At 47.6% G+C, this 12,685-nt stretch overlaps 2 protein-coding genes across 6 annotated transcripts in view; one reads left to right on the top strand and one right to left on the bottom strand.

Annotated features, from left to right (window-relative positions):
• LOC125545787 (MADS-box transcription factor 51) overlaps positions 1–4,240 on the top strand; it is a 30,665-nt gene extending 26,425 nt beyond the window's left edge. Inside the window, exons 2-5 of the mRNA XM_048709822.2 lie at positions 2,238–2,319; positions 2,668–2,717; positions 2,807–2,903; positions 3,832–4,240. Coding sequence (XP_048565779.1) covers positions 2,238–2,319; positions 2,668–2,717; positions 2,807–2,903; positions 3,832–3,921 — 319 coding nt within the window. The 3' untranslated portion in view covers positions 3,922–4,240. The remainder of the gene's footprint in view (positions 1–2,237; positions 2,320–2,667; positions 2,718–2,806; positions 2,904–3,831) is intronic.
• LOC125545788 (uncharacterized) overlaps positions 1–6,151 on the bottom strand; it is a 39,337-nt gene extending 33,186 nt beyond the window's left edge. The window contains exons 1-4 of one of the 5 annotated variants that reach the window (XM_087513821.1): positions 5,756–6,151; positions 4,634–4,716; positions 4,469–4,511; positions 3,515–3,609 (exon numbers count right to left, since the gene is read on the bottom strand). In XM_087513821.1, the coding sequence (XP_087369947.1) occupies positions 3,515–3,609; positions 4,469–4,511; positions 4,634–4,716; positions 5,756–5,937 (403 nt within the window). In that variant the 5' untranslated portion in view covers positions 5,938–6,151. The other 4 variants (XM_087513822.1, XR_007300229.2, XR_015598833.1 and 1 more) reach the window with 4 other exon arrangements.
• Positions 6,152–12,685: the final 6,534 nt, after the last annotated feature.

The raw sequence follows: 12,685 nt of genomic DNA, 5'->3' as shown, positions 1-12,685 counted from the left end.
TGGACCATCACGCTGATGATGCTTCCATTACGTGGCAATAGATATAGGAGTCTTTCCTTCCGTTCTTAAAGCACCTTCACGTGGGCCTATTGCTCTTGCGCTCATCTTCATCAGAAATTTGCACAGTTAAATAATATAGCGTGATCTTGTAACCGACCTAATCTAATGCATATGTTGCCCAATAGTAGTAGTTGCTTGTGTGATGGAGTGCGCACATCCAGGGAATAGCTCTGGCATGAACCTTCCTCAAAAGTCTTGCTTACCCTTTTGTGTTTCCTTAAGTCGAGGCTCAGAACTTAAGTAAGATTTCTTGTTTATTGGCGACACAAGATGTTTGAGGATTTGAAAGAACACCAATAGGGCATACGGCTTTGCAGGAAGAAGCGTGGTGCAAAGCACCCCCATATCATATGTTTTCTTTTTTGCTAGCAAATAGGGTGCAACCCCTCATGATGATCCTAGTAGGTTGTGGATCAAGAGATATACTCCCTCATACCCCGGTCTCATGTGAGTAGTTCTTCGATATTGCCTTCTAAATGTGTGATGGAAGGGGGATATATACATGAGTGATATTGTATGCCTTTATTCACTTCATGATCGAGTGAGGCCTTCCTATTTTGCCTAAGGTTTCCAGTATGCTCCAGATGAGGAGGTACTTCAAGCTCTACCATACTATTCTCCTATGTTGAGGTTCTTCATGGTGATAGCCTTCATATGCTGAAGGTTGAAGGATGTTGGTGTGCTACTTTTCAAGGTTCATTATAGTGAGGGCCTCCATATGTCGAAGGTTGAAGGACACTGGCATGCTCCATCGAGCAAGAAGACCCTAGGATGCCATGTTCTTATAGTATCCCAACTTTACGATACCATTTTAGAACAAGGGCTTGAAGGGAAGCTCCTTAGCTACATCATCGTCACCTTCATGGACAATATCATCATTTGTTATCTTTGACCCACACCTTTTGTTAAGGCTTAAGATCCACCTCTTTGATCCTTCTAGGATGTTCTTGCTCAAATTGATGGCCCAAAGGGTTTAAATTGTGCCACAAAAGCAAACTAAAATCCTTGAACAAGATCTTGTATGGTACCTTCGGTAATGGCAGAACTCCTAACCCTTATGTGCATCTTTCTTTACATGTTTGCTTCCTCGAGCTCTTTGCAAGGTAAGAAAAATTGCTAGGGAAGTTCTCTTGTTTCTAGTTGTTAAACGGCGAGAACATTAGCAGCTGGACTTTTTGTGCCGAAATTAATGACTTATGGATTACGTCATCTGTGGATCTTTGAAGGATGCCTTCTTTTGCAAGAACCTATACATGACCTTTCAGGATAGCGAAGATGGGGTATGCTAAAGCTCTAGAGGGCAACACGCAATGTTGTGTGCATGACCTTGTAAGGTTTGTTGGACTCTATGAGCTTCCCCTGCGATGAAAGTGCCTAAAAGGTCATTGGGGCCATCTCGGTGGCCCATTTCTTCTGAGGCAACTTAAGTAGGAAAACTGAGGAAAGATGCCAATGTTCGCGACTGGATAATCGATATGATGTGTCTTGAAGTAGTAACATCAATTTCAGGAGGCCATTGTCATCGTGTTCTTGAGCTATGTAGGGGCTTTCCTGCATGTCATATATTGTTCATTATGCTTCTTTTAGGAAAAGTGAATTGGGCCATGATCATGGTCTACACAAAAATATTGGGCTCTTCCATTCAGTAAGGAGTTAAAGGCTTCTTGAACTTTCAATGGGAACCTTCCCAAATCAACCACCTCTTAGGCAGTTAATAGGTCGGTCTTGTTCAGGCCCCTAGCCCTTTTCTTTCTAATTACTCCATCCTTTCTCCAAAAATTAGTGCAAACTATGATCGAAACAAAATAATCTATATGCAGGTAAAGTCATACTACCTGAAATTGAACTCAGTAATCCCTAATTTGTAGGTTGTATAAGCTTGGTGAAGTCACTTCTAAAATTCTTATCTTCATAAAATCTCTATTTGCATATGCTCTCCAAAATTATTGTTATTGCAAGTTCTGAATAAAAAGGTGGTACAAAAGCTTCTGAAATTACACTAGGTAGATATTGTTTCTGCAGGTAGAGACATAACCTATATTCAGGTAAGACAGAGAGATATGATTTCTATTTTACTGTTTTCTCATAGTACTTAGAACTGTGTTTAAAATTGCCAGCCATAGCCTAAAGCTTGAAAGTGCAGTTTCCAAACGTTAATGTTATCCATTTATTTTCAGCATAGAAGGTACATATGACCGCTATCAGGCATTTGCAAGAGCCGGAAAGGACGTGAATGAACCTGGTGCAAGTAACAACAATGTACATTAATCACTATAGCTTTTCTTATTGCATAGCTTAGATCTAGTTTATGTGTGGAACATTCAGCTGCCAAGCATCATACTGTGGATTTTATAAGTCTGTATTTCTGAATTTATCATGGAAATGCACTATGCATGATGAAGTGTTTGTTATCAAGAATTATGTTGCCTATGCACAGGACCAGCAAAATGAGTTAAATATGATTATTTTTATAATCTAAGTCTAGGTTGTAATCATGCCATTTTGTATCCAGGATAGCCAAATTGTATAGTTGTTTATATACTCTTTTTAAGCAAGATTGTCTGTATCCCCACATATCTCTGACATGATATGTTGATTCTGAACCAGGATGGAGATCCTTCAAATATACAGTCAAGGCTTAAAGAGATTACTTCCTGGTAGCCCTTGAGGCTTTACACCATATCTCCTACAGTAGTATGTTATTTACCGCGTTTAGTGCAATGCTGATGATGTGCAATCCTGAAAGGTCTCTTCAAAACAATGCTGATGACTCAGATGCTAATGAGCTAGAGAAACTGGAGAAACTACTGACAGATGCTTTGAAGAATACAAGATCCAAGAAGGTACACCTAAATGATTCTGTTGATATTTGTAACCAACTTTCGTAGCAAGGAATCAAGTTTCTGGTTCCTGTTGCCCCCTTGCACCATCAGAAAATGCTCTGTTTTCAGCCATTTTCATTAATTAGGCAGTTCACAGTTTTAGCATGATCTTAGTTGCTCCAGTCTCGCTCTTGACACTCCAACTAGACATAAGCAATCCATGGTTCCTTACCAAAAAAATCTCCTACCTGATGGTGTACGGCATATATTTTTCATTTGGATTGACTATTCTCAAGCACAACAGACAGTTCAATGATGTAGTTGCATCTAGACTCTTAATGGTCCTGAACGTGTCAGTTCCTATATCTTGGTAAATGATAGGTAAAATACATTGAAAAAAGAACTCATTGGCTAATTCACAATACATGTGGCTGTGTTTGATAGTTTCACTGTTTCAGCACAACTCAGAGGAAGTAAGCTGCTAGTACATTTTCTAAATTCAGCAATAAAGGTAGATGTGCTACTGTGCTATAGACCTGTATTGTGTAGAACTGTACTTGGATGAACTGTCCTGTGATGTGAAGTCAAAGATGTTCTGGCTATACAAGAATCAGGCTACCATTGATGTTTACCATAAGACAGCGACAAGTTGGTTCTGTTGTCATTTTTCTGAGTATTGTGTAGCTTATTCCAGGGCATTAGTAAGCCTGTTTGTATTGCAGGCTGCCTGAAATGACAGACAAAATGGAGACATCAGAATATATCCTGTCAGTTACCTGCAAACAGGAAATTAAAATTTTGAAATAGAGCCTGGCATGAGAGTTCAGTCAACACAAAGACTATTGCAAGGCTATTTCGCGTGTAAATTAAAACGGGGTATTGCTGTATTATCTGAGTCCATGTGGAAAGACTTATTTACAAGCTTTGCTTTGTTGCCACTGGAGTGCAGATGTTGGCGCAACGAAATAGCGGTGCGGGAACGAGTGCAAGCGGCGAGAACTCCGGTCGTCCTAGGGGACAGAAGGAAGGAAGGACTTGAGCAGCCATATGATGTGCATGCATTTGGTACAAGGAAAGCTCTGCTGCTGATGCCAATCTCTTCCCCAGCTATTGGTTATGAAAGAGTTGTGAAGGCTGCTGCTTGTAAGGTCCAGCAGGGAAATTTCAATAAAAGGGTGGTGGGTTAACACCAGCAATGTCCATGTTAAGTTATTTGATGTTCTTATTAACCTATCAGTCTGTTGTCAGTCTTCTCCACACAGATTATACGCAGCTGAGTGAGAAATCAGTTTATGTGGACACACCTTATATAACCTGACGAGAGCAGATGCTACCTCTAAGACTGGTTTTTCATTCCATCCCATGCTGCTGATTTTTTTATACGTATCTTTCTCAGAGTAGTATAATTTTTCATTCTGTGGCCCTAAATAAAAATCTTGAGAGAAAATAGAAATATATTGTGATGGTATAAGTTGGCTGTGTTGCCATCATGGGGTGGAGTAAGAACATGGCACATAGTTGAAAACAGCAAGCAAAGACCTGAACCAGTCAGGCATTCAGTAGGCAGAGTTTGCTAATCGACCCACCTTATAACTGTAATCTCACCAATCAGTCCGGAACCGCAGGAATCTTGGCATGCACACATTTCCCTGCGATGGAAACAGCACCGACGAGAGATGTCAAACACAAGCCTCAAGAAAATTTAGAACAGCGAGGGACGAGTACGGGACGACAGCAGGAAGAAACCACACCTGAGATGTAACACCGGCGCCGCGGACGCCCAGCCAGCCTCCGGCAATGGCGGCACACGAGGTCACCAGCCGCGGATGCATGCCTGAGATGAATGTAATCAGTCTGAATCAACTAAATATAAATCGACCCATCGATCCGCCGTTGGCCGGCGCTCGCCGGAGCGGGCCACCGCCACACGGCGCTAGCGGCGGCGTACACAGCTCGGACAAACACCAGGAAGGGGGAAGGCGTCGTCCGTCCACTTCTACCCTCTCTCCGGACGGAGACGTCACGCTGCCTACGTCATATCACCCGCGGTCATTGCCTAAAAGAAAAAAATATCACTGTGCTACGCCCCATATCGGGCATATCCTCTCCTCGGGCCAGTCAATGGCTCGCCTTTTCGGCCAGTCCGTTGCAGAGCCATGGCGGCGGCCGGGCGGCCGGGCGCCCCTTGGAGATGTGCTGGGGGTCAAAGCGGGCTGGAAAAGTCTAGAGGATGGGAGAAACGGGCGGTAACAGCTTTGGCATGCATACGTTTTGCAGGAATCTCGGAGCGGTAGAAAACGACGCACCTGGTGGACAAGCAAAGCATCATGCACCGCGACCTGCCGCCTGCGGACGGACGAACGGAGGCTAGGCGAGGCATTGGTGTCCGGCTCGGCGGCTGGAACGCGCGTGCGGCGCCGGCCGGACCGGACACCACTGCCGACCCTGGCATGGCGCCCGGTTCTGACTGGCGCGCCGGCCGGCACTACATCAACAATGTCTGCTCCGCCATCCAGCCGGCAGCGCTCGCCCGACGACGACGGACGCCCATCCCTGCGCCTCTCCCGGGGCCTCCACCTATCGGACGCCCATGTACCCAAATCTGTGTTGGGTAATCCGTGTACACGCGACGCAGAGAGCCGGCTTCAGTTTTGTTGGCAAAAACCTGGCCGACATCTAGACCAGCGAGGCCATGTAGTCACGTACGAACGACGGACCATGGGACGAAACACGATCTCTCCAAACGATGCAAAGCAAGTTGAACACAGAACGCATCGAGGCAGCAGCAGAGCAAACAGACATGGGAGGAGGAAGGTGACAAAAAGAAACAGGAAGGAAACACATCAGCAGGGAGGAGAAGATATTTTGCTTACCACATAGCCGGCGACGCCTGGACGAACGAAGGGAGTGGAGGCGAGCGTCGCCATTTGGCTGCCTCCCGGCCGCTACCTCCAACTAGAGAGGCAGGCTTCGGCGTTTCGCCGCGTTTTATGCTTGGCCCCTCCGCCGACCACAGGTCCGGCAGAAGAGCAGCAACGCCGTGTCGACGGGCCATTGGCCGGAGCTCCTGGAGGCTGTCCTTTTTGCTCCTGTCACCGCGTACGGCGCCTTGTGCACGCTCGCGAGGGCGCGGATCGACCGCCGCGTATACAGCTTTGGGGTTTGGTCCAGCCGGAGTACAGGGGCACGCGTCGGCTCGCTGCGGCGAGCACGTAGGGCGCTCCGTGGCAGTTAGTGGCCGGGGCCGGCGCAGGAAGAACGTCACAGACCTGCTGTGTCCCACTCTCCCAAAGGCATCTTCAGCCGTTGGCCCATCAGAGGCGTCTAAAAGTGCCGCCTGGGGTGAGCCGGCGTAAAAAATAGTTCTGGGGCGAGTCGGTTCTCAGCCGTCGGCCCCCAGGACCGCCTCCAGGCGCGTATTAAAAAGAAAAAGACTGTTCAGCGAAGTTATGATAAAAAATAGTTAAATTTTGGCCATATATAGCAAATTTCGATGAAATTCGCGCATTTTCATTACACTAACCTAATCTAAAAAAGAAAAGGGCTGAAGTCGTCGCCGCCGTCGCCGCCATCGTTGTTGTTGGCCTTCTCCTCCTTGACGCGGGCGCCCCTACTGGACCCCTGTCCGGCGTCACCATGGCGGACTGGCGGCGGCGCGTCGTCGTCGTCGTCGCTGTCGCATAAGACGACGACCCCGTCTTCAACGCGGCCGCGTCGGCACTCCTCGAAGCGGCGCAGGGCGGCGCGCTGGCGCTCCTTCTCCTTCTCCCGGCGCGCCTTCTCCATCGCAATGGAGTCCTGGCGCGCCCATTCTAGGATCGCGTCGTCGTCGTCGAACTCCGCCTCCACCGGCGCCAGCCCCGGCTCCGTCTTCGGCTTGACGAAGTGCGGAGGAGCCAACGAGGAGGGGGCGCGCCGGCCGCCCTCGTTGATGACGATGCCGATGCTGCGAGTGCGCCGATCGATTGGCGTCTCCGCCGCGGGCTCGGCCTTGACGCCGAGAAGCGCCGGAGAACCGGAGGAGTGGGAAGATGAGCGAGAGGAGGAAGACGAGGAGGAGGCGAACCTCCTTGGCGCCCATGTGCGTCGGAGTTGCGACGGGGCGGCCCCCGTCGCAGGATAGGTCAACGGCGGGTTGTTGCCGCCGTCGAGGTGCGTCAGCACGCCCTCCAGCGTGCAGCCCGGGACGCCCCACCACAGGTGGCGCCCCACGCTGTTCTTCACGCCGCCGACCACCGGCGCGTCATTGGTGGAGGCCAGGCGCTGCTGCTGGCGGCGCTGGAAGTACGCCGCCCAAGCCGCGTGATTGCCGGCGGCGTACTGGGGGAGGGAGCGCTCGTCGTCGGTCAGGGAGGTGCGCGCGACCTCGACCTCCTCGGCGAAGTACGTGGGCTTCGCCACGGCGTCGGGTAACGGGGGAACGGGAACTCCCCCGTCGCTGAGCCGCCACCCCGTCGGCCCGGCGCGCATGTCCGGCGGCGCCGGGATGTTCGCCTGGAACAGGAGGTAGGACTCCTGTTCGCGGAGCGAACGCCGGCCGAAGCCGTTCGCCGCCGCCTCGTCTCCGGGGAAGCGCTCTGCCATGGCGACGGGCTCGGTGGTGGTAGAGAGGGAGAGAGAGGGGCTGCCGGTGGCGCTCGGGAGAGGAAGACGGCGACGGAGAGAGAGGGGCTGGGCGGCGGCGAGGGGCGAGTCTGATGTGAGCACCGGCGAGAACCGCCGACTTTTATAGCCGCTCTGCGCCGTGTGTACGCGTGCGAGGGAGGGGGGCGTCGGCGCGCCGTCCCGAGACGCGCCGCCCGTGAGGAATCAATGGCAAGGCTGACTGGCAACAGCCTTGCCAGTGATTCCCCGCGGGAACCGAGGTAGTTGGGGGGAAGACGAGCCGCCGTGTCCCTGACGCGGCTGGCCCGCGGCTTTTTCGCGCCAAAACAGTTCGCCCCGGCGCCTCCGGGCGCCCCCCAGCGCGCCGGGTTCAGCCTGGGTCCGCCGCCGCTGTTTTTGGCCCAGGCCGGCGAAAATCGGTCTCTTGGGGACGCGACTGGACCGTTTTTTAAGCGCCAGCGCAAAAAAAAACGTCTGAGGAGGTTTTCCTGGGGCGCGACTAGAAATGCCCTAAGAACATGATTAGGGTCACCCACAACCGTTTAGACCACGCTATTTTGATATGTTTTATCATCCAACATGATTTTGTATTGATCCTTTGATTGTTCGGATGCATTCTCGTAAATTAGAGACAAGCTGAGACTTTGCGGTGTCTGGAGCGTTGTCACCCTGTGTGTGACTAACCTAGCCCATCAAAAAATTATTTCACGCATCCATGCGTTTTCCCATAAAAAGCCAAAATGCCCACATTCATGTCGGTCCAGAATGGACACGACTGCTCACTGGAGCCAGCATTGAAACGGATCGCCGGTTGAGAGCGCCGCTTGCTACTCGCCGACTACGCACGCCTTATCTCCCTATTAAAACGACATCCGCTCGCCCGCCCGCCTACCTTCATTAAACTTACATGTGTGCCGAGGAACCTACTCCGGCACTCCGAGCGCCACACGTTGTTATCGTACCGACCCGCATTAAACACCTCTCCGTCTGGCTCCTCGCATTTGTCCGCTATATAAATGCGTCTAGGCGCCGGGCAAGAACTGCATCTTATGTCTGATCTCTCTATCTCCTCGTTGTACAACACTCGTCATGGCCTCCAATGAACAGAAGAATGAGTTCTCCGACATTGCAGTTGTCTGGGTTTGCCGGCAAGCCAGGCTGATACTGGTTGGCTTGCCAACAAACCCTCTGGATCTGGCGCCACCACCATCGCCATCACCACCCATCCTCGCCCATCCAGGCTAGACAACATCGTCTCCCGTCAAATCCGTCACGAGTAATGGTGGCAACGCGTCGGGCAGGTGGGGAAAGAAGCCATGTCGATGGAGGCCTACACGTCCACGACCACCGCAGACAGCGAAAAAAAGTAGATCATGGGAGGCCACCGCCGTTTAGTTCCCACGAAGGCCACCGCCATCACATAGCCGCTGTCTTGCCCGATGAGCGCGGGCGTAGACCACGGCGACCGTCTTCCCCCACCCAAAAATCAACCTTGGTCAGTGCTTCACGCAAGCGGAGAATGACTATTCTTCCCCTCTCGCTGAAGCATATCCCTCAAAGGTTCCCAACAGTTTGATGAGCAAGCCGCTGGACATAGGGAAGACATGTCATGGAAGTAGAGATCCGCCGCGGCCGACGTAGAGTAGTTTACCGTAGCCAGATATAGTTTAGTTAAAATATGCCTGAAACATAAATGTTTTCATCCAGTTTGAATGAAAATCATCCGCGTTGCATGTAATTTGTCTGGTTTGTTTAAAGCCGATTTGAAATGTATGCGGATAGCTTTGGATGACCGTCTACCGCATCCGTATTCATGGATTGATCCCCCTATCCGCGGACGGATGCAATGTCCGGTTTGCAGGTCAGCATTGAAGATGCCCTTAAGAATATAGTCAACAGCTGGCCATATGATATTGTCATATCATTTATAGTCAGCTATATAGCAAGGTTGGCTATAAGTCTAGTTTCTTTCATCAGTTTAGCTATATATAATATAACAGTTTCTTCTTTTGGTTTAGTCGGGTTTTTTTACCTCCAAACATGCATGTGTGTATTGTGTGATGATGATTGTCAGTTGGTTAGCTTTGGGCGCGTTGTATGAAGCGATGCCATGCCTGTATACGCTGCATCTTTTATTTTCATTTTTGTGGGCGTTAGTCTTTTTATGCATGCGTGTGTGTTGTGTGTGCGTTCGTTGTGAGACAAAGATGGACCTCCGATATGAGACATAGTCCACATTAATATTCGACATTTGTATGTGTTTCTGATTTTAGTTTTCTTTCTTTTTGTCATTTTTATATGAGTATTTTTGGATGTTGGTGAGTATAAATGTATAGACAATACCAATGCTACTATTTTCTTCAAAAAAATATTCTTATTTAGTTTCTGGTTTTACTTGATTTTCTTCTTCTTTAAGAGTAAAAGCAACACCAATAACTAATTCCTTCTTAAGAAACTTATTTATTGCGAAAATTTCACTATTATAAGTTTATTTCTGCATATTATAAAAAACATATTTTTTGTGAAAACTATTTTCCAATTTTTTTATTTGTTTTCTTTTCATTTTCTTACATCTGGATGGATAACACTAATATCACTAATTCATTATTTCTTAGAAAACTTCATTATTTTGATTTTGTTATAGTTTTCATTTCTTTTCTATATTCTCTAAGGATAATACCAATGCCCTTAATCCATGCCTCCTTAGAAAGTTTCACGAAAATTTCACAATTATATACTTATTCTTGCATATTATGAAAAAAGCGCAATTTCGGCATAATTTGTGTGCATTGTTTTCATTATCGGTTCTTTTAATTTCCTTTCTTTTAAAGGGCAATACCAATGCCACTAATCCATTCTTCCATAGAAAAACTTCATTCTTTTGATTTTGTTTTAATTTTTGTTTCATTTTATTTCTTATTTAAGGGAAATGTTGTTAATTCATTCATTGTTTTATAATGTAAGCACCCACATACTACACAATATGTGTACAAATTATAGCCGAGTGCAAAATTTGAATTATTATGTGCCAGGGGGCCCACGAGCTCACAGGGCGTGCCCAGGGGGTGGGCGCACCCCCTAAGCTCGTCGCTCCCTGGTGCCCCCTCGGTAATTCTTCTTCCAGTATTTTTTATATGTTTCAAAATAATTCTCTACAAATTTTCAGGTCATTTGGAGTTGTGCATAATAGTTATCTCTGATGTAGCCTTTTTCAGGTCCTGAATTCTAGTTGTCGGCAATCCCCCTCCTCATGTAAAACTTGCAAATAAGATAGAAAAGGCATTAGAATTGCATCATAAAGTGAAATATCAATCCAAAAATAATAAATAATAGTAGGAAAACATGATGCAAAATGAACGTATCAATTGATGTGTCTCCATCGTATCTACTTTTCAAACAGTTTTGCTCTTGTCTTGCCCCTTAATATGCATGATTTGATTGAAACTAATCCGGGCTGGAGCTGTTTTCAGCAGAACTACCTTGGGTTGTTTTTTATGCAAAAATAAAAAGTTCTCGTAATTGGAAGAAACTTTGCGAAGAATGATTTTGGAATAAATAAAAATACTAGAGCAAGAAACTAACGAAGAGGGGCCAAGGGGTGGCCACATGGACAGGTGGCGCGACCACCCCCTAGGCCATGCCACGTGTCCATGTGGGCCCCCTAAGCGCCCTCTTGGCCTAATTCCAAGGCTATAAATTCACTCTTAAGTTTCGTCACATTTTATGATATGAAGCCGTCGCCACTTCCTATTCTTCATCGAGAGCCCTAATCAGGAGTCCGTTCGTGGCTCCGAAGAGAGGGATTTGTCGCTGTCATCATCCTCTAGTAGAAAACAGGGTTTTGGTCCAGGCCGGGCCAGCCCATTAGTCACGGTTCAGTCACGAACCGGGACCCCATGTGGGCAACGGTCCCGGTTCGTGAGGCTAGGGGGCCGGGCAGGCCTCGTGGGGCATTGGTCCCGGTTCGTCTGGACCCTTTGGTCTCGGTTCCAAACACGAATCGGGGCCAATGGGCCTCGCTCCGGGCTCACAACCATTGGTCCCCGTTCATGGCTGCAACCGAGACCAAAGGGGGTCCTTTAGTCCCGGTTCCAGCCACGAACCGGGACCAAAGAGGGTCCTTTAGTCCCGGTTCCAGCCACGAACCGGGACCAATGAGATGCCTATATATACCCCTCGCCCGTGAGCAGATCACTCCACTGCTCTGTTTTCTGACCGGTCGTTGGAGAGCTTTGTGGTGCTCTAGCTCACCTCCTATGCACATGAGGTGTTCTATGAAATGCCCAAGCCATACTTAAGCTTTCTCCTCTCGAAGCTCCTTGTCCAAGCTCCATTTTCCTCGAGATTTGTCTAGGTTTGGCGGTCCATACTTTCCCGTCCCCATCCTCACCGCCGTCGATCGCTCGCGCCGATCTCGTCGCCGGAACCACCGTGGTGAGCCTCTTGGTCTTATCTTCTTTCTAAAAGAAAAAAGTTCTTACTTGTATGATTTAGATAGATACTTGTGTAATTTTCTTACTTTTATTATTGTTTGTTATTATATAGTGCGATGGTTTTGGTATCCGCCTCCGTCGGCCCTCGTCCTGTCTATGATTCGGATTCAGATGTGGTATATATTATGTTTTATAACTATTTGGTTCATTTATTGTTTATGACAATTATGCCGACCAACATGACATAGATTTTTTTATCTAGGAGGTATGTGAACTAGAAATTCCAACCGACCCTATTGTCGAGAGATTAAATTTAGTTGAAGAAGAAAACAATTACTTGAAGGAAAAATAAAAAAAATGAGGAGGAGAAGATGATATTGGAGTTGCATGTTGCGGATGTCGTCGATGATCACAGGATCAAGATGGATGCAATGCACTTGAAGATTAGAAAGATTAGAAAATATGCCATTCATACCGAGGCTTGGTATCATTATGCCGTTGGATCAATTGTTACCTTGGTTGTGATTATGATCGCATTTGTTGTTGCATTGAAATGTTTTAGATAGTTTCAACGTATGGTTTAATTAGATGCTCTAGAGAGCTATATGTTGTTCAATGAGAACTATGTATGTACTTTTGTTTTAATGTGATGATGAACTTCTATTAATTTGGTCACTTATCTATTCTTGATGTTCTGTAATGGTTTTTGACACACTTAATTATATATAATGCACGCAGATGAACCGGCAATAGATGTACGGTAAC

Source organism: Triticum urartu, chromosome 3A (genome assembly GCF_056163025.1).
Source record: "Triticum urartu cultivar PI428250 chromosome 3A, HENAU_Tu73, whole genome shotgun sequence".
NCBI lineage: Eukaryota > Viridiplantae > Streptophyta > Magnoliopsida > Poales > Poaceae > Triticum > Triticum urartu.
This window is presented reverse-complemented; position numbering and strand designations above follow the sequence as displayed.